Source organism: Orcinus orca, chromosome 1 (assembly GCF_937001465.1).
Source record: "Orcinus orca chromosome 1, mOrcOrc1.1, whole genome shotgun sequence".
NCBI classification, from domain to species: domain Eukaryota; kingdom Metazoa; phylum Chordata; class Mammalia; order Artiodactyla; family Delphinidae; genus Orcinus; species Orcinus orca.
This window is the reverse complement of record NC_064559.1, coordinates 45,545,156-45,572,872: the sequence shown is the minus strand read 5'-3', so window position 1 is coordinate 45,572,872 and position 27,717 is coordinate 45,545,156. Positions and strand designations below refer to the sequence as shown.

At 37.9% G+C, this 27,717-nt stretch overlaps 1 protein-coding gene across 1 annotated transcript in view; it reads left to right on the top strand.

The window, feature by feature from the left end:
• The window catches only part of HMCN1 (hemicentin 1), a 534,342-nt gene that overhangs the window by 439,538 nt on the left and 67,087 nt on the right, over positions 1 to 27,717 (top strand). Inside the window, exons 90-96 of the mRNA XM_004275232.3 lie at positions 15,002 to 15,172; positions 15,344 to 15,514; positions 16,150 to 16,320; positions 16,489 to 16,659; positions 25,552 to 25,701; positions 25,975 to 26,112; positions 27,332 to 27,453. Of these exons, the coding sequence (XP_004275280.1) occupies positions 15,002 to 15,172; positions 15,344 to 15,514; positions 16,150 to 16,320; positions 16,489 to 16,659; positions 25,552 to 25,701; positions 25,975 to 26,112; positions 27,332 to 27,453 (1,094 nt within the window). The remainder of the gene's footprint in view (positions 1 to 15,001; positions 15,173 to 15,343; positions 15,515 to 16,149; positions 16,321 to 16,488; positions 16,660 to 25,551; positions 25,702 to 25,974; positions 26,113 to 27,331; positions 27,454 to 27,717) is intronic.

Sequence of the window (27,717 nt, the reverse complement as noted above, 5' to 3'; positions counted from 1 at the left end):
TTTTCTGTGTCCTTAGTCCTGTCTCATGGATGAACTTGTGAAGGTATGACATTAATCAGTGTTACATCAAATACCTGATATAACTGAACATGATAAAAGGCTCTAAACTGTGGTGTATTTTTAATCATGTAGATTTAATCAAATTAATGGAATTTTAGAGATAATGAGGACCTTAGATAACAGCTAATCCAGTCATTCGTTTTCACATGAAATAAATGAAGCCTAGAGAGGTTAAAGACCTGCCCAGAAACACACAGCTGGTGAGGAGTAAAATAATATTAGCTACCATTCACTAAATATGTGTCATGTGCTAGGAACCATGCTCAGTACTTTATCTACATGTTGTTTTTGACTTTGTGAAACAACACTACAACATAGGTATTTTAGGGTTCTAGGTATCTTCACTGTAAGAACCTTTGCTGCAGGCAGTTTTGCTGCACAACTAAACAGACCGTAAGACAATTTTGTTGTAGAAGATAAAATAGTAAAGATAAAATAAAAGAGGAACATTTAAAAGGATATAATTAAGATGAAAAATTAAAAACAAAATTTTTAAAACATTTTGTCATGAAAAATGAAAATAGAGAAAATATTTGAATACATTTAAAATGTGTGTAAATTCATGTTATAGTTGTATTGGGGTATGTCTTAGAAAACGATGATACTTCCTTTCTCAGAGTTGATCATTAAGGATTCAGGATCTTTTGTTGGACATAAATTCTTTTTGATATACAAAAAATCTGCTGTAAGTCTTTTCAGATATCCCTGAATGTGGAATGAACAGACGAGGGATGCTATTTCTTATCAATATATGTAACATACATAACTGGTCCTACATATCTGGACTACATTTAAATGTTCCATCACAATTTCAGTCCTTATATTTCACCAAATCATCTAAGCCAGATTCTGTCCCAAATACCAAAATTCTGGCTACATAGTGTTCTCCACTATCAAATAGCAAAAAATTTCACCATTTTCAAGAAACTTACCGGGAAGCATGTAACCGTTTCCTTTTGCGGCAATAAGAGGAGCTTGATTCTTTTGCCTCCAACTTCTAATATTGTGTGATAGATTTTATAAAGACAGCTTGGAGAGCAATCTGTAGTATCTGAATTAGCTAAAGAATCGATAATTAATGCTCTTGAAGACCGTTATGAATTACTAGCCGCCCCTTTTATATTTGCCATAGCTTGGTAAACTTTTGCTTTTGACAGGTGAGAGGGATGACTGTGCTCACCAAAGGATTTGCAAACTTATATATTATCATTTTAGTATAGTATGCGATCTGGCTTTACACTCTCTCATTTCACATTTCCAGTAAGTTTTCTTATCACCGTATTTTCTATCAAGTCATTATACATAGTTGTTATCATCCACTATTTTAAGACCCTCACATCTGCTCGTCACTGTAGTGACCAATTATGAGGCCTAAGATGTATATAATATAAAAATGGGAGCACTGAGTCAATGGAGAAATGAAACCACTGTCAACTAGTTGAAACCAAACTGTCGAACCTGTTGATCATTGTTTTATCTTTCACAGCAAAATTGCCTTACAGCCAATTAGTTGGTGGCAAAACTGTTTGGGGCAAATATTCTTACAGTGAATATACTAGGTGTGGTATATTAGGGCTCTTTCAGGTTAAAGTGACAGAAATCAAACTTAAATACGTAGCTTACATAGAAAATTCTACTTTCAGGTATGATTGAATCCAGGGATTTGGCTAATGTTTTTACTAGCATGTTTTCACTAGCATGTTTTCCATCTCTCATCTCTGCTTTCCTTTCTCTGCCTTTATTTCTCCATTAAACTCTTTCCATGTGGTGGGAAATATGACTTCCGGCAGCTGGCTCATAGCGGCCTTATAATCTAAGGCCTCAGAGGAAAAAAGTTCCTCTCTCTCTCTCATAATTTGTATCAGCCTCTGCGAAAGAACCCTCTTTGATTTTGTTTGGGTCCCAGGCTCACCTCTGAACTCAGGTAGTCCAGGAGAAGGATACTGCTCTGAGAGCCAGCTTGGGCTACTTGCCCACCTTGTATCAAGAGGGGCAAGGTTTCTTGTTTGACAGCCTGAAAGAAATCATATGGAATAGAAGAGTGGCTGTTAATTCATTCTTTTAATCATTCATTCATCCAACAGATACTTATTGAGCACCATTCTAACTGCTGTAATTAGAATATCATTCAGATATTGATAAGCATACAGGACAAACTCAAAGAGTTGAAGTGATAGAGCAAAACTGGGAGAGCCACCTTAGCTGAGATGGTCTAAAAAAGGGATATTGACAAACAAAAATGAGTAGTAGTTACCTCTGCATTGGATATTGCATTCTATTGTACAGAAAAGGAAACTAAGATTCAGAAAATATATGATAATTAATTCATTGAGGTTACACACCTACTAAAAGTGAATTAAGGATTTGAACCCAGGTCTGTCTGATTCCCAAGCCAATTTGCTTAGATCCTGGGTATCTTGATTTGCAGTTCAGAACTTCTATTACGTTACAAAAATTAAAACTGTTATGAAATCTTAAACCAAAAGCCAAGTTTTTTTAATCTTGAAAAATTAGAAATCTAATTATAATAGAATAATATATCAAAGCAAAAAGAACCAGAAATACTGGATTAGAGCAACCTTTGTACAGTTTGTCAGCTATGATATCTAATGTCTATATAATGAAAAGCTAAATGATATTAGTAAATGTCATAAAACAAAAGTCAGGATTTTTTTTCTCTTCATGTTGAGTAACTATTGGCTTACTGCTGTTTTGCTCACTTTTCTGTTGGTTTACTGTTCTTCTGTCTTTCTTTGGTTATCTCCCAGCCTCTATATTGATTGAATTTAGCTGTTATTTTGGCATACTGTCAGTGGTGTTCTGGATCTTGCCACTGAGAGCATGTATCTCTTCCCACTGAGAGTTTAGTGACATCATATTAGTAGGTAGATATTGACCACAGTGGAAGTGTTTGGCACCACAAAAATTGCAGATGCTATAACTCAGAGTTTCCCTCTCTACTCCCAGAGAGCTGGTTAAACATTTATCAGTATACCACTGCAAAATGGGCAAATAGCCAAAGATAGTCTTTTTCATCCAGGGGGTATGTCAGCACCTTAGGGACTGAAGAGATTTTCTTTTTATACATGGTTGGATTCAACTTGCTAATATTTTGTTGAGAATTTTTACATCTACGTTCATGAGAGATATTGGCCTGTAGTTTCCTTTTCTTATAATGTCTTTGTCTGGTTTTGGTATTAGGGTAACGCTGGTCTCATAGAATGAGTTAGGAAGTAGTCTCTCTGCTTCTGTCCTCTGAAAGAAAGGTAGAGAATTGGTATAATTTTTTCCACAAACATTTGGTAAAGTTCAGCAGGGAACCCATCTGGTACTGGTGTTTTCTGTTTTGGAAGGTTATTAATTATTGGTTCAATTTCTTTAATAGATCCCCCCTCTTATATTTCTGATATTAATAATTTGTATTCTCTCTCTCTTTTTTTCTTGGCTAGCCTGGCTAGAGGCTTATTGATTTTATGATCTTTTCAAAGAACCAGCTTTGGGTTTCATTGATTTTTATCTATTGATTTCCTACTTTCATTTTCACTGATTTCTGCTCTAATTGTTACTATTTCTTTTCATCTTACTTTGGATTTAATTTGCTCTTCTTTTTTAGTTTCCTAACGTAGAAATGTAGATAATTTATTTTGATCTTCTTTTCTAATATATGCATTCAATGCTATGAACTTCCCTCTAAGCATTACTTTTGCTGCATCCCACAAATTTTGATAACTTATGTTTTCATTTTCATTTAATTCAAAATATTTTTAATATCTCTTTAGATTTCTTCTTTGACCTAGGTATTATTTAGTAGTGTGTTGTTTAGTCTCCACATATTTGGGGATTTTGCAGCTATCTTTCTGTTATTGATTTCTAGCTGGATTCCATTGTGATCTGAGAGCAGACATTATATGATTTCTATTCTTTTAAATTTGTTAAAGTGTATTTTATGGCTCAGAATGTGTTCTACCTTGGTGAATGTTCCATGTGAGCCTGAGAAGAATGTTTATTCTGCTGTTGTTGGATGAAATAGTATATAGATGTCAACTACATCCAGTTGATTGATGTTGTTCTTGAGTTCAGTCATTTCCTTACTGATTTTCTGCCTGCTGGATCTGTCTATTTCTGATAGAAGAGTATTGGAGTCTCTGTCTGTTATGGTGGATTCATCCATTTCTCTTTGCAGTTCTGTTAGTTTTTGCCTCACATGGTTTAATGAGATTTTCTTTTAGTAAAAATTTGTGCTTAATCAAACTTACAGAAAAGTTGCAAGAATTGTACAAGGAACTTCTGTATACCCCTACCCAGATTCACCTATTGTGTATATTTCCTAAAACAAGAACATTCTCTTTTATGAACAGTTATCAAAATCAAGAAATTTAACATTCATACAATACTAATTAAGTCTTATTACCTAATCCACAGTTCACATTAAAATTTTATTAGTTGTCCCAGTCATATATGCTTCATAACTCTTTTTCCCACTGCAAGATCTAGTCCAGGATCACACTTGTGTTTATGTGTCAAGTCTCTTTAGTCCCTTTCAACTGGAACAATTCCTTAGTCACTTTTTACCTTTTATGGCCTTGCTATTTTTTAAGTATACAGGCTAATCATTTTGTAAAAGAGTTTCCATTTAGATGTGTCTGATATTTCTTCATGATTAGATTCAGGTTTTGCATTTTGGCAGAAACATCACAGAAATGGTTTTGTGTCCTTCTCAGTGCATCATATGAGATAGTGTATGATGTCAGAATTTGTCCCAAGCTGGTGATGTTAACTTTGTTCACTTGTTTAAAGTGGTGTCTTCCACTGTGTCGTTACTATTTTTACCTTTGTAACTAATAAGTATTTTGTAGGGAAACTTTAAGACTTCATAAACATCTTGTTTCTTATCAATCTTTTATCTACTAGTTTTAGCATCTACTTATGATTTATTTTTGTTTTAAATCAGCTATTGCTATGATCTTACAAAACATTTATAACTCCATCATATCTTCTACATCTATTATTGGCTGTCTTTTTTTTTTTTTAATTGCATTTTTTGTTTGTTTTTTTTGCTCTTTGGCCATGCCGTGTACCATGTGGGATCATAGTTCCCAATCAGGGATTGAACCCACACCCTCTGCATTGGAAGCACAGAATCTTAACCACTCGAACGCCAGGGAAGTCCCCTACTGGCTTTCTATTGTAAGAAAGAATTTTCTTTCTCTTTCTCCTTTTTTTTCAGTTATATCAGTAAGAACTCAAATATCATTTCATTCAGTGGTTTATAATGCACTACTGTCTTCATTTATTGTGATGCACAAATTGTCCTAGATTTGGTTAGTGGAGATCCCTTGAGGGATCCTAGCTTCAGTGTCCTCTTGATATGTCCCCATCATTTCACGAACGCTTCGACTTTCTGGTACGAATTGATATTTTAGGCCTATCTTGTCCTCCCCCAGTTAGAAGATATTTCTAAACTGACAATCCTCCCTCTAAAAAAGATGGGTATCTTCTGGGGTAGGGCATCCTGCTGCCATTTGAGTCAATCATAAAAAATATATTGTTACAGATAAAGAATGAGCTTTTTTTAAGTGTTATTCTGAAAATCGTTGAGAACTTTGAGTGAAGAATAGCAGTACTAGCTCAGAGCTCACACTCATGTAATACTGTGTGTCTTACACTGCTCAAGGACTTTTCATCTATCAGCTCATTATTCCTCATGCCCATCCTAATAAGGTAGGTTCTTTGCTTATCCATATATGGCAGATGGTGAAACTAGGCGCACAGAAGCCAAGTAACTTGTCAAGGATCGTACAGCTAGTAAGGGCAGAGTGGTTATTCAGGCCCAGGGCATCTGCTCCAGAATCCCTGCTCATAAGCTCTCCTACCTTTCCAGAATCACAACTGCAACATAGTATAACAACCAACTCGTCTATTATATTTTACTTTTTTTTTCAATGTACTAATTCCTCCATAGCTGTTTTCTTTTGTATTATATTATTTAGATACCATGATGTTTTATGCCTTCTCTGGTTTATATTGTCTTTCCTCTTTTTTCTTGCTATCGTTCCACTCACATCAAAGAAACATTTCAACTCTACCGCATTTTATGCCATGAAATTTAATTTTGGTTAGGGTTTTCTGTATTGATTTTAAAAAATTAAAGGATCTTAAGCTGGAAACCTCTATTCATATTAATAGAAACTACACAGATAATAAATGAACAAATGTCACCTAATTGTGGTCCTCCAAAAAATGCATGTATCATAAGTCTTTATATTGTAAGAGATAAAGACTTTTGTTAACCAACAGCCTTGGAAATAGAACATATTAAAATGATTGGAATGGCAGAATTTTGAAATCCCATAGTCCATATATAAGAACCATGAGCATCAATAATCTGAATTAATAAAGAAGTAGTCTTGAGTAATATTTGCCATTTAATTAAAGGCCTTCTTTCCTTTTATGTTTAGTCAAATAACTTTTAGTGCAGATTCTTGTCAGCTGAAATAAATTTGTGTGACTGTGTCTAAAAAGTATAAGAATATGTAGTCAATTCAACTAGAAAACAGTTAATTAAAAGAAAATTCAAGATGTGTTTTAAAATATTTTCTAAACAAAGCAACCAAATGATAATTCCATTCCTTGTTTTTCAACTTATTCTTATAGACTGGGTTAAGAGAATATTTAGACAAGAACTTACAGCCCTATGGTTCATATCTTGGTTAAACTGGGTGACCACAACAACAAACTTTTTGAGCCCTACATCTAGAAAATACCCCTCAACAAAACTATGACCTGATACTGACTTATACATAAGAGAAACCATAATGTTGATTCTCAGCCCCTGCACCTGGTAGGAAACATAATGTTGTTTCAGTCTTGTGGTCAGATGGTGTAATATGTTAGTTACCAAAAGGAAGGCCTTAATATCATTCCTTGGAAACTCCCGGTCAATTTTTACTGTTGTTTAGAGAGCAGGTGAGTGTGTTATTTAGAACTCTTAATTCATGAATATTATGTAATGGGGAAAATTTTTCAAAGAGTTACAACTGTGCAAATCATCATGTTGTTGAAAACTCCAAGTACATTTTAAATATGAAGGTGAATCAGGCTTAAAGATGTGGCCTTGCAGTCTGGGGTCCAGCTTATCATTATGGAGACATTTGTATTGTCCATAACCATATCTAGACTGTTATACAGCTTTGCTTCTTAGCTTCTGGTCCCTTCCACATTCTCCAGAGCTTAGAGTACAAATACTTAGCTAGGGGTAAAAGCTCAGATTTTATTTACATATAGTAGTTTGATTAAATTAAATTAAATTTTTTTTTGGGGGGGTGCTCTTTTTTTTACATCTTTATTGGAGTATAATTGCTTTAAAATGGTGTGTTAGTTTCTGCTTTATAACAAAGTGAATCAGTTATACATATACGTACGTTCCCATATCTCTTCCCTCGTGCGTCTCCCTCCCTCCCACCCTCCCTATCCCACCCCTCCAGGCGGTCACAAAGAACCGAGCTGATCTCCCTGTGCTATGCGGTTGCTTCCCACTAGCTATCTACCTTACGTTTGATAGTGTATATATGTCCATGCCTCTCTCTCGCTTTGTCCCCCTCCTCATATCCTCAAGTCCATTCTCTAGTAGGTCTGTGTCTTTATTCCTGTCTTACCCCTAGGTTCTTCATGACATTTTTTTTTCTTAAATTCCATATATATGTGTTAGCATACGGTATTTGTCTTTCTCTTTCTGACTTACTTCACTCTGTATGACAGACTCTAGGTCTATCCACCTCATTACAAATAGCTCAATTTCATTTCTTTTTATGGCTGAGTAATATGCCATTGTATATATGTGCCACATCTTCTTTATCCGTTCATCCGATGGTGGACACTTAGGTTGTTTCCATCTCCGGGCTATTGTAAATAGAGCTGCAATGAACATTTTGGTACATGACTCTTTTTGAATTATGGTTTTCTCAGGGTATATGCCCAGTCGTGGGATTGCTGGGTCATATGGTAGTTCTACCTTTAGTGTTTTAAGGAACTTCCATACTGTTTTCCATAGTGGCTGTATCAATTTACATTCCCACCAACAGTGCAAGAGGGTTCCCTTTTCTCCACACCCTCTCCAGCATTTATTGTTTATAGATTTTTTGATGATGGCCATTCTGACCAGTGTGAGGAGATACCTCACTGTAGTTTTGATTTGCATTTCTCTAATGATTAATGATGTTAAGCATTCTTTCATGTGTTTGTTGGCAGTCTGTATATCTTCTTTGAAGAAATGTCTATTTAGGTCTTCTGCCCATTTTTGGATTGGGTTGTTTGTTTTTTTGTTATTGAGCTGCATGAGCTGCTTGTACATTTTGGAGATGAATCCTTTGTCAGTTGCTTCATTTGCAAATATTTTCTCCCATTCTGAGGGTTGTCTTTTGGTTTTGTTTATGGTTTCCTTTCCTGTGCAAAAGCTTTGAAGTTTCATTAGGTCCCATTTGTTTATTTTTGTTTTTATTTCCATTTCTCTGGGAGGTGGGTCAAAAAGGATCTTTCTCTGATTTATGTCATAGAGTGTCCTGCCTATGTTTTCCTCTAAGAGTTTGATAGTTACTGGCCTTACATTTAGGTCTTTAATCCATTTTGAGCTTATTTTTGTGTATGATGTTAGGAAGTGATCTAATCTCATACTTTTACATGTACCTGTCCAGTTTTCCCAGTAAGACTTATTGAAGAGGCTGTCCTTTCTTCACTGTACATTCCTGCCTCCTTTATCAAAGATAAGGTAAACATATGTGCGTGGGTTTATCTCTGGGATTTCTATCCTGTTCCATTGATCTATCTTTCTGTTTTTGTGCCAGTACCATACTGTCTTGATTACTGTAGCTTTGTAATATAGTCTGCAGTCAGGGAGCCTGATTCCTCCAGCTCCATTTTTCGTTCTCAAGATTGCTTTGGCTTTTTGGGGTCTTCTTTGTTTCCATACAAATTGTGAAATTTTTTGTTCTAGCTCTGTGAAAAATGCCACTGGTAGTTTGATAGGGATTGCATTGAATCTGTAGATTGCTTTGGGTAGTATAGTCATTTTCACAATGTTCATTCTTCCAATCCAAGAACATGGTATATCTCTCCATCTATTTGTATCATCTTTAATTTCTTTCATCAGTGTCTTATAATTTTCTGCATACAGGTCTTTTGTCTCCTTAGGTAGGTTTATTCCTAGATATTTTATTCTTTTTGTTGCAATAGTAAATGGGAGTGTTTTCTTGATTTTACTTTCAGATTTTTCATCATTAGTGTATAGGAATGCCAGAGATTTCTGTGCATTAATTTTGTATCCTGCTATTTTACCAAATTCATTGATTAGCTCTAGTAGTTTTCCGGTAGCATCTTTAGGATTCTCTATGTACAGTATCATGTCATCTGCAAACAGTGACAACTTTATTTCTTCTTTTCCGAGTTGGATTCCTTTTATTTCCTTTTCTTTTCTGATTGATGTGGCTAAAACTTCCAAAACTATGTTGAATAAGAGTGGTGAGAGTGGGCAACCTTGTCTTGTTCCTCATCTTAGTGGAAATGCTTTCAGTTTTTCACCATTGAGGACGATGTTGGCTGTGGGTTTGTCATATATGGACTTTATTATGTTGAGGAAAGTTCCCTTTACGCCTACTTTCTGGAGGGTTTCTGTCATAAATGGGTGTTGAATTTTGTCGAAAGCATTCTCTGCATCTATTGAGATGATCATATGGTTTTTCTCCTTCAATTTCTTAATATGGTGTATCACGTTGATTGATTTGCGTATATTGAAGAATGCTTGCATTCCTGGAATAAACCCCACTTGATCATGGTGTATGATCCTTTTAATGTTCTGTTGGATTCTGTTTGCTAGTATTTTGTTGAGGATTTTTGCATCTATGTTCATCAGTGATATTGGCCTGTAGTTTTCTTTAATTGTGACATCCTTGTCTGGTTTTGGTATCAAGGTGATGCTTGCCTCGTAGACTGAGTTTGGGAGTGTTCCTCCCTTTGCTATATTTTGGAAGACTTTGAGAAGGATAGGTGTTAGCGCTTCTCTAAATGTTTGATAGAATTCACCTGTGAAGCGATCTGGTCCTGGGCGTTTGCTTGTTGGAAGATTTTTAATCACCGTTTCAATTTCACTGCTTGTGATTGGTCTCTTCTTATTTTCTATTTCTTCCTGATTCAGTCTTGGCAGGTTGTGCATTTCTAAGAATTTGTCCATTTCTTCCAGGTTGTCCATTTTATTGGCATAGAGTTGCTTGTAGTAATCTCTCATGATCTTTTGTATTTCTGCAGTGTCAGTTGTTACTTCTCCTTTTTCATTTCTAATGCTATTGATTTGAGTCTTCTCCCTTTTTTTCTTGATGAGTCTAACTAATGGTTTATCAATTTTGTTTATCTTCTCAAAGAACCAGCTTTTAGTTTTATTGATCTTTGCTATCGTTTCCTTCATTTCTTTTTCATTTATTTCTGATCTGATCTTTATGATTTCTTTCCCTCTGCTAACTTTGGGGTATTTTTGTTCTTCTTTCTCTAATTGCTTTAGGTGCAAGGTTATGTTGTTTATTCGAGATGTTTCCTGTTTCTTAAGGTAGGATTGTATTGCTATAAACTTCCCTCTTAGAACTGCTTCTTCTGCATCCCATAGGTTTTGGGTCGTCGTGTCTCCATTGTCATTTGTTTCTACATATTTTTTTATTTCCTCTTTGATTTCTTCAGTGATCACTTCGTTATTAAGTAGTGTATTGTTTAGCTCCATGTGTTTGTATTTTTTACAGATCTTTTCCTGTAATTGATATATAGTCTCATAGCATTGTGGTCAGAAAAGATATTGGATACAATTTCAGTTTTCTTAAATTTACCAAGGCTTGATTTATGACCCAAGATATGATCGTCCTTGAGAATGTTCCATGAGCACTTGAGAAAAATGTGTATTCTGTTGTTTTTGGATGGAATGTCCTATACATATCAGTTAAGTCCATCTTGTTTAATGTATCATTTAAAGCTTGTGTTTCCTTATTTATTTTCATTTTGGATAATCTGTCCATTGGTGAAAATGGGGTGTTAAAGTCCCCTACTATGAATGTGTTACTGTCGATTTCTCCTTTTATGGCTGTTAGTATTTGCCTTATGTATTGAGGTGCTCCTATGTTGGGTGCATAAATATTTACAATTGTTATATCTTCTTCTTGGATCGATCCCTTGATCATTATGTAGTGTCCTTCTTTGTCTCTTCTAATAGTCTTTATTGTAAAGTCTATTTTGTCTGATATGAGAATTGCTACTCCAGCTTTCTTTTGGTTTCCATTTGCATGAAATATCTTTTTCCATCCCCTTACTTTCAGTCTGTATGTGTCTCTAGGTCTGAAGTAGGTCTCTTGTAGACAACATATATATGGGTCTTGTTTTTGTATCCATTCAGCCAGTCTGTGTCTTTTGGTGGGAGTATTTAGTCATTTTACATTTAAGGTTATTATCGATATGTATGTTCCTATTCCCATTTTCTTAATGGTTTTGGGTTTGTTATTGTAGGTCTTTTCCTTCTCTTGTGTTTCTTGCCTAGAGAAGTTCCTTTAGCCTTTGTTGTAAAGCTGGTTTCATGGTGCTGAACTCTCTCAGCTTTTGCTTGTCTGTAAAGGTTTTAATTTCTCCATTAAATCTGAATGAGATCCTTGCTGGGTACAGTAATCTTGGTTGCTGGTGTTTCTCCTTCATCACTTTAAATATGTCCTGCCAGTTCCTTCTGGCTTGCAGAGTTTCTGCTGAAAGATCAGCGGTTAACCTTATGGGGATTCCCTTGTGTGTTATTTGTTGTTTTTCCTTGCTGATTTTAATATGCTTTCTTTGTATTTAATTTTTGACAGTTTGATTAATATGTGTCTTGGCGTATTTCTCCTTGGATTTATCCTGTATGGGACTCTCTGTGCTTCCTGGACTTGATTAACTATTTCCTTTCCCATATTAGGGAAGTTTTCAACTATAATCTCTTCAAGTATTTTCTCAGTCCCTTTCTTTTTCTCTTCTTCTTCTGGAACCCCTATAATTCGAATGTTGGTGCGTTTAATGTTGTCCCAGAGGTCCCTGAGACTGTCCTCAGTTCTTTTCATTCTTTTTTCTTTATTCTGCTCTGCAGTAGTTATTTCCACTATTTTATCCTCCAGGTCACTTATCCATTCTTCTACCTCAGTTATTCTGCTATTGATCCCTTGTAGAGTATTTTTAATTTCATTTACTGTGTTGTTCATCATTGCTTGTGTCATCTTTAGTTCCTCTAGGTCCCTGTTAAATGTTTCTTGCATTTTGTCTATTCTATTGCCAAGATTTTGGATCATCTTTACTATCATTATTCTGAATTCTTTTTCAGGTAGACTGCCTATTTCCTCTTCATTTGTTAGGTCTGGTGGCTTTTTATCTTGCTCCTTCGTCTGCGGTGTGTTTTTCTGTCTTCTCATTTTGCTTATCTTCCTGTGTTTGGGGTCTCCTTTTTGCAGGCTGCAGATTCATGGTTCCCGTTGATTTTGGTGTCTGTCCCCAGTGGCTAAGGTTGGTTCAGTGGGTTGTGTAGGCTTCCTGGTGGAGGGGACTAGTGCCTGTGTTCTGGTGGATGAGGCTGGATCTTGTCTTTCTGGTGGGCAGGTCCACGTCTGGTGGTGTGTTTTGGGGTGTCTGTGGACTTATTATGATTTTAGGCAGCCTCTCTGCTAATGCGAGGGGTTGTGTTCCTGTCTTGCTAGTTGTTTGGCATAGGGTGTCCAGCACTGTAGCTTGCTGGTTGTTTAATGAAGCTGGGTCTTGGCGTTGAGATGGAGATCTCTGGGAGATTTTCACCATTTGATATTACGTGGAGCTGGGAGGTCTCTTGTGGACCAGTGTCCTGAAGTTGGCTCTCACACCTCAGAGGCACAACACTGACTCCTGGCTGCAGCACCAAGAGCCTTTCATCCACATGGCTCAGAATAAAAGGGAGAAAAAGTAGAAAGAAAGAATTACTAGAAGAAAGAAAGAAAGAAAGGAAGGAAGGAAGGAAATAAGAAAGAAGATAAAGTAAAATTAGATAAAGATAAAATGTTATTAAAATAAAAAATTATTAAGAAAACAAATTTAAAAAAACGGACGGATAGAACCCTAGGACAAATGGTGGAAGCAAAGCTATACAGACAAAATCTCACACAGAAGCATACACATACACACTCACAAAAAGAGGAAAAGGGGGAAAAAATCATAAATCTTGCTCTCAAAGTCCACCTCCTCTATTTGGGATGATTCGTTTTCTATTCATGTATTCCATAGATGCAGGGTACATCAAGTTGATTGTGGAGATTTAATCTGCTCCTTCTGAGGCTGCTGGGAGAGAGTTCCCTTTCTCTTCTTTGTTCGCACAGCTCCGGGGGTTCAGCTTTGGATTTGGCCCCACCCCTGCGTGTAGGTCTCTGGAGGGCGTTTGTTCTTCGCTCAGACAGGACGGGGTTAAAGCAGCAGCTGATTAGGGGGCTCTGGCTCACTCAGGCCGGGGGGGAGAGAGGGGCACGCAGTGCGGGGCGGGCCTGCGGCAGCAGAGGCCAGCATGACGTTGCACCAGCCTGCGGCGCGCCGTGCGTTCTCCCGGGGAAGTTGTCCCTGGATCCCAGGACTCTGGCAGTGGTGGCTGCACAGGCTCCCCGGAAGGGGGGTGTGGATAGTGACCTGTGCTCGCACACAGGCTTCTTGGTGGCGGCAGCAGCAGCCTTAGCGTCTCATGCCTTTCTCTGGGGTCCGCACTTTTAGCCGCAGCTTGCACCCGTCTCTGGAGCTCCTTTAAGCAGCGCTCTTAATTCCCTCTCCTCACGCACCAGGAAACCAAGAGGGAAGAAAAAGTCTCTTGCCTCTTCAGCAAGTCCAGACTTTTCCCCGGACTCCCTCCCGGCTAGCCGTGGTGCACTAACCCCTTCAGGCTGTGCTCACGCCGCCAACCCCAGTCCTCTTCCGGCGCTCCGACCGAAGCCCGAGCTTCAACTCCCAGCCCCGCCCGCCCCGGCGGGTGAGCAGACAAGCCTCTTGGGCTGGTGAGTGCCGGTCGGCACCTATCCTCTGTGTGGGCATCTCTCTGCTTTGCCCTCCGCACCCCTGTTGCTGCGCTCACCGCCACGGCTCCGAAGCTTTCCCCCTCCGCCACCCGTAGTCTCTGCCCACGAAGGGGCTCCTCGTGTGTGTAAACCTTTCCTCCTTCACGGCTCCCTCCCACTGGTGCAGATCCCGTTCCTATCCTTTTGTCTCTGTTTTTTCTTTTGCCCTACCCAGGTACGGCGGGAGTTTCTTGCCTTTTGGGAGGTCTGAGGTCTTCTGCCAGCATTCAGTAGGTGTCTGTAGGAGTTGTTCCACGTGTAGATGTATTTCTGGTGTATCTGTGGGGAGGAAGGTAATCTCCGCGTCTTACTCTTCCACCATCTTCCCCTTGTCTCACCTTAATTTTAATAAAATAGCCCCTTTGGGCTTCCCTGGTGTTCCAGTGTTTTCAGAGTCCGCCTGCCGATGCAGGGGACGCGGGGTTCGTGCCCCGGTGCGGGAAGATCCCACATGCCGCGGAGCGGCTGGGCCCGTGAGCCATGGCCACTGAGCCTGCACGTCCGGAGCCTGTGCTCCGCAACGGGAGAGGCCACAACAGTGAGAGGCCCGCGTACCACAAAAAAAAAAAAAAAAAAAGAAAGCCCCTTTGAATAATTTAAAGCATTTATTTTGGCTCTAGGTATCCTTCTGAATTTCCTGATAGACACTAATTCTTATGAAAATCTAACCAGATGGGAAAGGAAGAACATCATTTGTTACTTTTCCTTTGGTTCAATTTCAATTATTTTAGATTCTGGGCTAATTTAACTCATTACTGAGTTATTCATTTGTATAATTTTGTTTCTTTTAACAAACATGGTTCTGTGACTTGAAACTCTGTCTCTTGGGATGTTTGCAGTTCATGGAGCATGGAGTACTTGGCAGCCTTGGGGTACATGCAGCATAAGTTGTGGGAAGGGTACCCAAACAAGAACAAGACTGTGCAATAACCCACCACCATCGTTTGACGGATCCTACTGTAATGGAGCAGAAACACAGATGCAAGTTTGCCATGAAAGACACTGTCCAGGTAAGATAAATACAATGTTTGTACCCTTAATAAAATAACATCTATCTCTGATCTAGGGAATATTTCAATAAGAATCATTGTCAATAAGAATATCACTCAACCTATCAATGCCGAGTTTAACTTGATCATTTTTAAGTAGTAACAGAGCACATACGTTTTTCTTTAACCCAGTTGATGGCAAGTGGGCCGCTTGGACCAGTTGGAGTACCTGCACTGTGTCCTGTGGAGGAGGCGCCAGACAACGAACAAGGGACTGCTCTGATCCTGTTCCCCAGTATGGAGGCAACAAGTGTGAAGGGAGTGATGTGCAGAGTGATTTTTGCAATAGTGACTCTTGTCCAAGTGAGTGTTGGAAATAGTGAGTCAGCATTATACTTTCTTAAGTTTCATTATGGACTCAAGTCCGTAAAGTTATAATATAGTCTGTTACTTGATTTGTCTTTCTCTGGTTTAGGATATCAAAATGTTGCATGGTTGCTGTTTTGTCTAATACCATAGATGCCACTGATTTTTATGGGCAGGGGCTATGTCCTGTTTCACATGCTCTACAGGACCAGCTGCAGAGGGCAGGGACTAGGGCACCCTTCCACGCTAACTGGTAATGATGTTGACTCTTTTATGGAGGCAGACAGGTGGCTCTCTGCCTTAATTTAGTCACCAAGCTAGAATTTTAGACCATAGCAGTATTTGAATTCACTGTATCCTTAATGTTATAGCTGGACTCCTCAGAGATCTTTTCTCATTCCTATCCTCCAGCTCCTGGAAAACTCTAACGCTCAGTAAATGTAGGTTAAATGGAATTGCACAGTCACTGGAATGTATTCTGTTTCTAGTCAAACCAACAACCAAACCCCCTGCCTTTGGAATTTGCTTATTTATAGATTTGTGTGTTTCTTTTCAGTTCCTGGAGAGAGTCTTTCCATATTTTTTGGATGAATGTCATTCTTTAGCACTTCTCCAATGGTTCTGTGTTGTAGCTCATGGTAACTGGAGTCCTTGGAGTGGCTGGGGAATGTGCAGCCGGACGTGTAATGGGGGGCAGATGCGGCGGTACCGCACATGTGATAACCCTCGTCCCTCCAATGGAGGAAGAGCTTGTGGGGGCCCAGACTCCCAGATCCAGAGATGCAACACTGACATATGTCCTGGTGAGCTTCCCGACTCCTGGCAGTAGAACAAGTAAAGCATTTCTTTAGTGCCCATTGTAGTAGCCCATCATTTCAGATCTTAAAATGGAAGTTGTATAGGCAGAGTTACCCTAGGTGTAGGTTTTAAAACCTATTTGTTAATATCGACCATTCTATTCTTGTTCATAGTGGATGGAAGTTGGGGAAACTGGCATAGTTGGAGCTGGTGTTCTACCTCTTGTGGAGGAGGTGAAAAGACTCGAAAACGACAGTGTAACAATCCAGTACCATCCAAAAGTGGTCGCCCCTGCCTAGGAGATGCTACTCAGGTATCCAGGTGCAATATACAAGCATGCCCAGGTAAGCATCTAAGTTAGACTTTGGCAGGACCACATTTACAGACTTTCCACAAATTGAAGAAAGGTGTCACTCTGAGCCCTCAAATTACAAAATAGCACCAACTCTGGGAGGAAGAAATAGGAAAAGTGTGCTTTTTTCCCCCTCGTTGGTGCAGCTCTACACCAAAGTTCATGCTGGATTTTAGTCTCTGATTGCCATCTTCCAGGCTCCCTTGTAAAAGGAAATAGTCTGCACAGCCGTATAGTAGTCCTGGGCTTGAGGGGTAAAGGGGCATGGAAGAGTGGGAAAGCCAGGCTGAGATTCCAAGCAGAAAAATGACGGTGGGGTAGAAACTGAATATCTAATAGAAATACACAATTGGAGGCTGTTCTTTCACAGATGGAAATATGGAGAACATGAGTGTAGACAGTAAAATAGGGCAAATTCAGCTCAAGAAAAAAGATTAGGGGGAGTTCAACTACCATAATTCAAGTCAGTCATGAAATATGGCTAGATATTCTAAGTGATGCAAAAATTCAGAAGGAACAAAGTCAGAATTCTAGAACTCATGGACCTTAAAAAGAGTTTCTTGGAGGGCTTCCCTGGTGGCGCAGTGGTTGAGAGTCCGCCTGCCAATGCAGGGGACACGGGTTCGTGTCCCGGTCCGGGAAGATCCCACATGCTGCAGAGCGGCTGGGCCCGTAAGCCATGGCCGCTGGGCCTGCACGTCCGGAGCCTGTGCTCCTCAACGGGAGAGGTCACAACACTGAGAGGCCCGCGTACTGCAAAAAAAAAGAGTTTATTGGAGTCCCAAGAAATGGTGGATAATACTAAGGGTACTTATCTCAAAGGATAGGCTTCCTAAGTGCTATAAGAAGACCAAAAAGAATATTTTCACATTGTTGAAATATTGAGATACCATTGGACTTTCCAAAGGTTTAAGGTTGCCTTAGAAATAAAATATCCCTGAAAATCAAGAAGGCCCATTTGGCAGAGTGAGAGAAAGGAATTACATGAAAAGATTTATAGGATGTAGGCATGCTGAAAGGGCAAATATCTATCAGTCAGATGTAACCATATCTTTTTTTTTTGTATAAAAATACAATGAAGTTTTTAACTGATATTGTATCCTGAAATCTTGCTGAATTTGTCAGTTTATTTTTTAGTGGATTCCATGGAATTGTTTATATATATAAGATCATGTCATCTTCAAATAGAGATAATTTTACTTCTTTTTCTTCCCAATGGATATGCCTTTTATTTGTTTTTCTTGCCTAATTGCCCTGGCTGGAAGTTCTCTTATAATGATGGATAGAGGTAATGAGAACAAATATCCTTATTTTTTCCTGATTAAGGAAGACAGCATCCTTTCTTTTACCATTAAGTATGATGTTAGATGTGGGTTTTTTCATAGATGTTCTTTCACATATGGAGGAAGTTCCTTTCAATTCATAGTTTGATGAATGATTTTATGATGAAAAGTGTTGATCTTGCCAAATGCTTTTTCTGTGTCTAATGAGGTGAGCATATGCTTTTCACTTACTAATTTCTGATATGATGTATTACATTAATTAATTTTTGGATGTTGAACCAACCTTGCATTCATGGAATAAATCCCACTTGGTCATGGTGATATTTTTTTTTATATGTTGATGGATAGCAGTTGCTACAATTTTATTGAGGGTTTTTACACCCACATTTGTAGGAGATATTGGTCTGTTGTTATCTTGTGATTTTCTTGGTTTTAGTATCACAGTAATGCTGGCTTTATAAAATGAGTTGGGAAGTGTCTTTTTTTTTTTAACATCTTTATTGGAGTACAACTGCTTCACAATGGTGTGTTAGTTTCTGCTTTATAACAAAGTGAATCAGTTATACATATACATATGTTCCCATATCTCTTCCCTCTTGCGTCTCCCACCCTCCCACCCTCCCTATCCCACCCCTGTAGGTGGTCACAAAGCACCAGGCTGATCTCCCTGTGCTCTGTGGCTGCTTCCCACTAGCTATCAATTTTACGTTTGGTAGTGTATATATCTCCATGCCACTCTCTCACTTTGTCACAGCTTACCCTTCCCCCTCCCCATATCCTCAAGTCCATGCTCTAGTAGGTCTGTGTCTTTATTCCCATCTAACCCCTAGGTACTTCATGACCTTTTTTTTTTCTTAAGATTCCATACATATATGTGTGCATACAGTATTTGTTTTTCTCTTTCTGACTTACTTCATTCCGTATGACAGACTCTAGGTCCATCTACCGCACTACAAATAACTCAATTTCATTTCTTTTTATGGCTGAGTAATATTCCATTCTATATATATGCCACATCTTCTTTATCCATTCATCTGTTGATGGACACTTAGGTTGCTTCCATGTCCTGGTTATTGTAAATAGACCTGCAATGAACATTTTGGTACATGACTTTTTGAATTATGGTTTTCTCAGGGTATATGCCCAGTAGTGGGATTGCTGGGTCATATGGTAGTTCTATTTGTAGTTTTTTAAGGAACCTCCATACTGTTCTCCACAGTAGCTGTATCAATTTACATTCCCACCAACAGTGCAAGAGTGTTCCCTTTTCTCCACACCATCTCCAGCATTTATTGTTTCTAGATTTTTTGATGATGGCCATTCTGACTGTTGTGAGATGATATCTCATTGTAGTTTTGATTTGCATTTCTCTAATGATTAATGATGTTGAGCATTCTTTCATGTGTTTGTTGGCACTCTGTATATCTTCTTTGGAGAAATGTCTATTTAGGTCTTCTGCCCATTTTTGGATTGGGTTGTTTTTTTTTTTGTTATTGAGCTGCATGAGCTGCTTGTAAACTTTGGAGATGAATCCTTTGTCAGTTGCTTCATTTGCAAATATTTTCTCCCATTCTGAGGGTTATCTTTTAGTCTTCTTTATGGTTTCCTTTGCTGAGCAAAAGCTTTGAAGTTTCATTAGGTCCCATTTGTTTATTTTTGTTTTTATTTCCATTTCTCTAGGAGGTGGGTCAAAAAGGATCTTGCTGTGATTTATGTCATAGAGCGTTCTGCGTATGTTTTCCTCTAAGAGTTTGAAAGTGTCCGGCCTTACATGTAGGTCTTTAATCCATTTTGAGTTTATTTTTGTGTATGGTGTTAGGGAGTGTTCTAATTTCATACTTTTACATGTACCTGTCCAGTTTTCCCAGCACCACTTATTGAAGAGGCTGTCTTGTCTGCACTATATATTCTTGCCTCCTTTATCAAAGATGAGGTGACCATATGTGCGTGGGTTTATCTCTGGGTTCTCTATCCTGTTCCATCGATCTATAGTTCTGTTTTTGTGCCAGTACCATACTGTCTTGATTACTGTAGCTTTGTAGTATAGTTTGAAGTCTGGGAGCCTGATTCCTCCAGCTCCATTTTTCATTCTCAAGATTGCTTTGGCTATTCGGGGTCTTTTATGTTTCCATACAAATTGTGAAATTGTTCTAGTTCTGTGAAAAATGCCAGTGGTAGTTTGATACGGATTGCATTGAATCTGTAGATTGTTTTGGGTAGTAGAGTCATTTTCACAATGTTGATTCTTCCAATCCAAGAACATGGTACATCTCTCCATCTATTTGTATCATCTTTAATTTCTTTCATCAGTGTCTTATAATTTTCTGCATACAGGTCTTTTGTCTCCTTAGGTAGGTTTATTCCTAGATATTTTATTTTTATGTTGCAGTGGTAAATGGGAGTGTTTTCTTGATTTCACTTTCAGATTATTCATCATTAGTGTATAGGAATGCCAGAGATTTCTGTGCATTAATTTTGTATCCTGCTAGTTTACCAAATTCATTGATTCGCTCAAGTAGTTTTCTGGAGGCATCTTTAGGATTTTGTATGGAGAGTATCATGTCATCTGCAAACAGTGACAGCTTTACTTCTTCTTTTCCGATTTGGATTCCTTTTATTTCTTTTTCTTCTCTGATTCCTGTGGCTAAAACTTCCAAAACTATGTTGCATAAGAGTGGTGAGAGTGGGCAACCTTGCCTTGTTCCTGATCTTAGTGGAAATGGTTTCAGTTTTTCACCATTCAGGACGATGTTGTCTGTGGGTTTGTCATATATGGCCTTTATTATGTGGAGGAAAGTTTCCTTTACGCCTACTTTCTGCAGTGTTTTTATCATAAGTAGGTGTTGAATTTTGTCGAAAGCTTTCTCTGCATCTATTGAGATGATCATATGGTTTTTCTCCTTCAATTTGTTAATATGGTGTATCACGTTCATTTGTGTATATTGAAGAATCCTTGCATTCCTGGGATAAACCCCACTTGATCATGGTGTATGATCCTTTTAATGTGCTATTGGATTATGTTTGCTAGTATTTTGTCGAGGATTTTTGCCTCTATGTTCATCAGTGATATTGGCCTGTAGTTTTCTTTCCTTGTGACATCTTTGTCTGGTTTTGGTATCAGGGTGATGGTGGCTTCATAGAATGAATTTGGGAGTGTTCCTCCCTCTGCTATATTTTGGAAGAGTTTGAGAAGGATAGGTGTTAGCGCTTCTCTAAATGTTTGATAGAATTCACCTGTGAAGCGATCTGGTCCTGGGCGTTTGCTTGTTGGAAGATTTTTAATCACCGTTTCAATTTCACTGCTTGTGATTGGTCTGTTCATATTTTCTATTTCTTCCTGGTTCACTCTTGGCAGATTGTACATTTCTAAGAATTTGTGCATTTCTTCCAGGTTGTCCATTTTATTGGCATAGAGTTGCTTGCAGTAATCTCTCATGATCCTTTGTATTTCTGCAGTGTCAGTTGTTACTTCTTCTTTTTCATTTCTAATTCTACTGATTTGAGTCTTCTCCCTTTTTTTCTTGATGAGTCTGGCTAATGGATTATCAATTTTGTTTAGCTTCTCAAAAAACCAGCTTTTAGTTTTATTGATCTTTGCTATCATTGCTTTCATTTCTTTTTCATTTATTTCTGATCTGATCTTTATGATTTCTTTCCTTCTGCTAACTTTAGGGTTTTTCTTTTCTTTCTCTAATTGGTTTAGGTGCAAGATTAGGTTGTTTATTTGAGATGTTTCCTGTTTCTTATGGTAGGATTGTATTGCTATAAATTTCCCTCTTAGAACTGCTTTTGCTGCATCCCATAGGTTGTGGGTCGTCATGTCTCCGATGTCATTTGTTTCTAGGTATTTTTTTATTTCCTCTTTGATTTCTTCAGTGATCACTTCGTTATTAAGTAGTGTATTGTTTAGCCTCCATGTGTTTGTTTGTATTTTTTACAGATCTTTTCCTGGAATTGATATCTAATCTTACAGCGTTGTGGTCAGAAAAGATAGTTGATACAATTTCAATTTTCTTAAATTTACCAAGGCTTGATTTGTGACCCAAGATATGATCTATCCTGGAGGTAGTTCCATGAGCACTTGAGAAAAATGTGTATTCTGTTGTTTTTGGTTGGAATGTCCTATAAATATCAATTAAGTCCATCTTGTTTAATGTATCACTTAAAGCTTGTGTTTCCCTATTTATTTTCATTTTGGATGATCTTTCCATTGGTGAAAGTGAGGTGTTAATGTCCCGTACTATGAATGTGTTACTGTCGATTCCCCTTTTATGGCTGTTAGTATTTGTCTTATGTATTGAGGTGCTCCTGTGTTGGGTGCATAAATATTTACAATTGTTATGTCTTCTTGCTTCCATCCCTTGATCATTATGTAGTGTCCTTGTCTCTTGTAACAGTCTTTATTTTAAAGTCTATTTTATCTGATATGAGAATTGCTACTCCAGCTTTCTTTTGATTTCCATTTGAATGGAATGTCTTTTTCCATCCCCTCACTTTCAGTCTGTATGTGTCCCTAGGTCTGAAGTGGGTCTCTTGTAGACAGCATATATACAGGTCTTGTTTTTGTATCCATTCAGCCAGTCTGTGACTTCTGGTGGGAGCATTTAATCCATTTACATTTAAGGTAATTATCGATATGTATGTTCCTATTCCCATTTTCTAAATTGTTTTGGGTTTGTTATTGTAGGTCTTTTCCTTCTCTTGTGTTTCTTGCCTAGAGAAGTTCCTTTATCATTTGTTGTAAATCTATTTTGGTGGTGCTGAACTCTCTCAGCTTTTGCTTGTCTGTAAAGGTTTTAATTTCTCCATCAAGTCTGAATGAGATCCTTGCTGGGTACAGTAATCTTAGTTGTAGGTTTTTCCTCCTTCATCACTTTAAATATGTCCTGCCATTCCCTTCTGGCTTGCAGAGTTTCTGCTGAAAGATCAGCTGTTAACCTTATGGGGATTCCCTTGTGTGTTATTTGTTGTTTTTCCATTGCTGATTTTAATACGTTTTCTTTTTATTTAATTTTTGACAGTTTGACTAATATGTGTCTTAGTGTGTTTCTCCTTGGATTTATCCTGTATGGGACTCTCTGTGCTTCCTGGACTTGATTATTTCCTTTCCCGTATTAGGGAAGTTTTCAACTATAATCTCTTCAAATATTTTCTCAGTCCCTTTCTTTTTCTCTTCTTCTTCAGGGACCCCTATAATTCGAATGTTGGTGCGTTTAATGTTGTCCCAGAGGTCTCTGAGACTGTCCTCAGTTCTTTTCATTCTTTTTTCTTTATTCTGCTCTGCAGTAGTTATTTCTACTATTTTATCCTCCAGGTCACTTATCCATTCTTCTACCTCGGTTATTCTGCTATTCATCCCTTCTAGAGTATTTTTAATTACATTTATTGTGGTGTTCATCGTTGTTTGTTTCCTCTTTAGTTCTTCTAGGTCCTTGTTAAATGTTTCTTGCATTTTCTGTAATCTATTTCCAAGATTTTGGATCACCTTTACTATCATTATTCTGAATTCTTTTTCAGGTAGTTGCCTATTTCCTCTTCATTTGTTAGGTCTGGTGGGTTTTTACCTTGCATCCTTCATCTGCTGTGTGTTTTTCTGTCTTCTCATTTTGCTTATCTTACTGTGTTTGGGGGTCTCCTTTTTGCAGGCTGCAGGTTCGTAGTTCCCGTTGTTTTTGGTGTCTGTCCCCAGTGGCTAAGGTTGGTTCAGTGGGTTGTGTAGGCTTCCTGGTGGAGGGGACTAGTGCCTGTGTTCTGGTGGATGAGGCTGGATCTTGTCTTTCTGGTGGGCAGGTCCACGTCTGGTGGTGTGTTTTGGTGTGTCTGTGGCCTTATTATGAATTTAGGCAGCCTCTCTGCTAATGGAGGTTCCTCTGTGAGACTAGAGAGGCCATGCTCCTTAGTAATGATCCACAGAACTAAGTAAATTTAGTAATCCTTCTACCCTTCTCTCGCCCTGCTTAGGACTAAGGATAAGAACAAATGGAGCCGACCAGGTCCTGACTGGCCCTCCTGTGTACTTTCCTGCATCATCTTGCTGCATGTTTCCCATCACTCACTAAGCTCGCTACTCTTGGCTTCTCAGATGTGACAAGCCACCACCTCCCAAAAGGATGACACATGCTGTTTCCTCTACAAGGAAAGCCCTTTTCCTGCCTTCCTTGACTGAGCTAAGACCTTAACTTTCTTCAGATCTTCAAACTATTTTTACCTCCTTTTCAGACTTCCCTGAGTAGTAGATATCCTATTCATTAAGATATACATTTCATTTTTACATTTATTTGTGGAATTCTAATTAACGTTTATCTCCCCTATTCAGACATAAGTGCTATGAAGGCAGGCTTCATGTCTTTTTTATTTTCTTTCTTACCATTCTATCCTCAGTACTTGATGAACAAATGAATATAATCCAGAACATGAAGGGTGAATCAATGTGAAAAAAATGTTTTCTCTCACTAGTAAAATAATGCAAATTAAAATGGTGAAACACTTTACTTATTGACTTTTCTCAGACTGAATACAATTGTATTTCTCCCCAGTATATAATACATGATAACAATATCTGAACCACCTAGCGATTGTTTTAAAATATATTCAATTAAAAGGCATTAAATAATGAATATTTTAAAATTTAACTGTTAGCCTCTTCCCAGTACGTTTCCCTCTCTTGTCAAAGCATGTACTCCTTAACCACCAGTTCTGTGTTAGTAACCAATAATTTTGTTGAACAATGGAAAGAAGGCATAAAATTACTGTAGAGTTACTTTTAAAAGATTGTATGATTGTTTTTCAACATAACTGTCTTGGTATGAATTTTGCAACAATGTTAAAAGTACAATATTCTTCTCAAATTTTTCTCAAGTTAAACATTTTCCAATATATTTGTAATATGAAGAGCTTGGTAAGCCCTTGATCTGAAACTCAAGACGAACAATAACCCTTAGATACTTCACATTTATGTTGACAGTGACCTGTCACAAGACTTTGGAGCTGTTTTGTTGGCGATCCCTCCTTTCCCCTCCGTGTTCTCTTGAAGGAGGCAATAGATGAAAGAATATGTGTTTTGATGACAAGCAGATCTGTGTTCATATCCTCACTCTACTGCCTCTTAGCTGGGTAATCATGGGAAAAGTCACTTGATTTCTCTGAACTTTATTTTCCTAGTCTGCAAACTGTGGCTGTTTAAAACTACCTTATAGGATGTTTGCTAGAATTTAAAGAGTTAATGCATATTAAGTGCTTACTGTAGCACGCATGACATGCTCAGTAAACTCTCATTATTATCATGATTTCATCACCATCACCAAATACATACTTTACTTTGGCTTTGGGACTGGGTGCCGAATGAATTCTTTGGATTGTGAATTAATACTATGATGTACGTAGATTGGAAGGACCCTAGATTTATATGGGTTGATGAGTGTTACATGAGAGTAGAATGTTTTGAAATCTTATGTATTTCACTCTTAAATTCAGATGTCATATGATCTTTTAAATGTTTGAGAGAAGACTTGGAGCATCTTTGAATACTGGCTTTCTTTTCTCCCATGTAATGTTGATAAAATTGTTCCCTTATCCAAGAATGTTTTTTCTTCCCGCAATAGGTGGGCCCCAGCGAGCCAGAGGAAGTGTTATTGGAAGTATTAATGATGTCGAATTTGGAATTGCTTTCCTTAACGCCACGGTAACAGATAGCCCAAACTCTGATACCAAAATAATACATGCCAGAATTACCAATGTACCTCGCAGTCTCGGTAAGTCTCTGCTTACAAAAGTTGTTAATAAGCCTCTTTTTAAAAACATATATTTTTCTTTTTCATCTATTATTAAAATTTCTAGAGGATGCTACTACTACATGATGAGTATAATAGTCCTTAGTTTTATCCCAGTGGTAAACACTTAAAGACACATGAGATACTGATATTTATTTTGTTATTCAAGTTTATTTAGGATTCATCCTTTTGAATAACATGCTATGAATAATAATAATGGACTGTAAATATTTTGCTCTATCCCTTTTTCTCTAGGTCCAGCAATGAGAAAGATAATTTCCATTCTAAATCCCATTTATTGGACAACAGCAAAGGAAATAGGAGAAGCAGTCAATGGCTTTACCCTCACCAATGCAGTCTTCAAGAGAGAAACCCAAGTGGAATTTGCAACTGGTTAGTACCAGCTGAACTTATTATTCTATTACTATTTAAAAATATGATTGCTTGAAATGTTGATGGTTAAGAAAAATACATTATATGTTCCCACAGAGAATAATTTCAAAGTTTTGTTGCCATCTTAGCATAAATGATATAAAAGCAAGTTTATATTTTCCTATAAACTTTTACTGACGTGGGTCTATAAGAGGCCATGTGTTTTCAAATAGTATAGTGATTTTTATAGTCTGAAAGCTTTTTTTTCATCATCTTTCCTGTATCTGTTCTCTTTAAATCCTTAGAGAGGGTTTTGAAGGCCAAACAGCAGGAAGATGAGCCATTGCTAATATTAATTAAAGGCTTTTGTCTATGAAACTGAGAGTCAATTAGGATATCTTATAGAGATTCTTTAATCAAAAAAATGGAAATTAAAACAAGCAAATCTAAACACTTTTCGCTTTATCCTTAGTCTTAATGAATACTTATTAGCAATTCATGGCCCTTTCCAAGGGTCTACAGCTTTTTATAGACCTCCATTTCTAACATCTTTGAAGGTGGTCAGCTCAGCAGCAGTGATCTTTGAGAAAGAAGGGCTGAGGGAGGGCATAGCTTTAATAAGCCCAGAAGACATGTGGGTCTCTGTATGGCAATCCACTTACAAAGATGCCCCTTTGCTACTTCTTATTTTTCTTTAAGCATTTTTAAAATATTTATTTATTTGGCTGCGCCAGGTCTTAGTTGTGGCACATGGGATATCCTGCACGGGGCAGTGAAGATCCCCTTTGCAACTTCTTAAAGCATCAGAAAGAACAAAGCCCTGGGGCCAGACTTGTGGCTATTGCCAGTCTGCCTGGTCAAGCTTTCTATCCCTTCTCACAGACAAGCGGTGGCTATTGCCAGTCTGCCTGGTCAAGCTTTCTATCCCTTCTCACAGACAAGCGATCCGTTTTTGTAGAACTGCCTTTCTCTTGCTTGTGAGTTAAAAGTGTGGAATCCTTCACCTAATCATAGGCTACATTTTTGCCACAAAAAAAGAGATTTTAGAATCAACTTAATTCAATCAACCTAAGTCTTTAATTTGGGGACGAAGTGCTAATTTAATTCTCTTATGATCTGTGTTTAATCAAGTTTGAAGTACAATAACAAAGCTGAACTGGTATATAAAGTAAATCCACTCTGTGCTTACACAAACCATATATATATATTACTATTGAAATGAACGAATTCTAATTCCTAGGAGAAATCTTGCGGATGACTCACATTGCCCGGGGCTTGGATTCCGATGGAGCTCTGCTGGTAGATATCGTTGTGAGTGGCTATGTCCTGCAGCTGCAGTCACCTGCTGAAGTCACTGTGAAGGTAAAATGCTAGGATAACTTGCCTTCGCTGTTTATTGGAGTAACAATAAGAGTAGGAGTAAAAGAGTGCAGAAAACTTGTGTAGTTTCCCTTGTTCATTTTGGGGAGTAAATGTCTAAACCACTGAAGTTAGGAATGGCTATCTGGTCTTTGTTTAAAAATCTTTACGGACAAGTCTTTATAAGCTCTTAGTAGTTTTATTACCCTGCTTATCAGGACCAAGATCACAGCTTTGTTGATTTAAGCCATTTGTTTAACTTTCTGT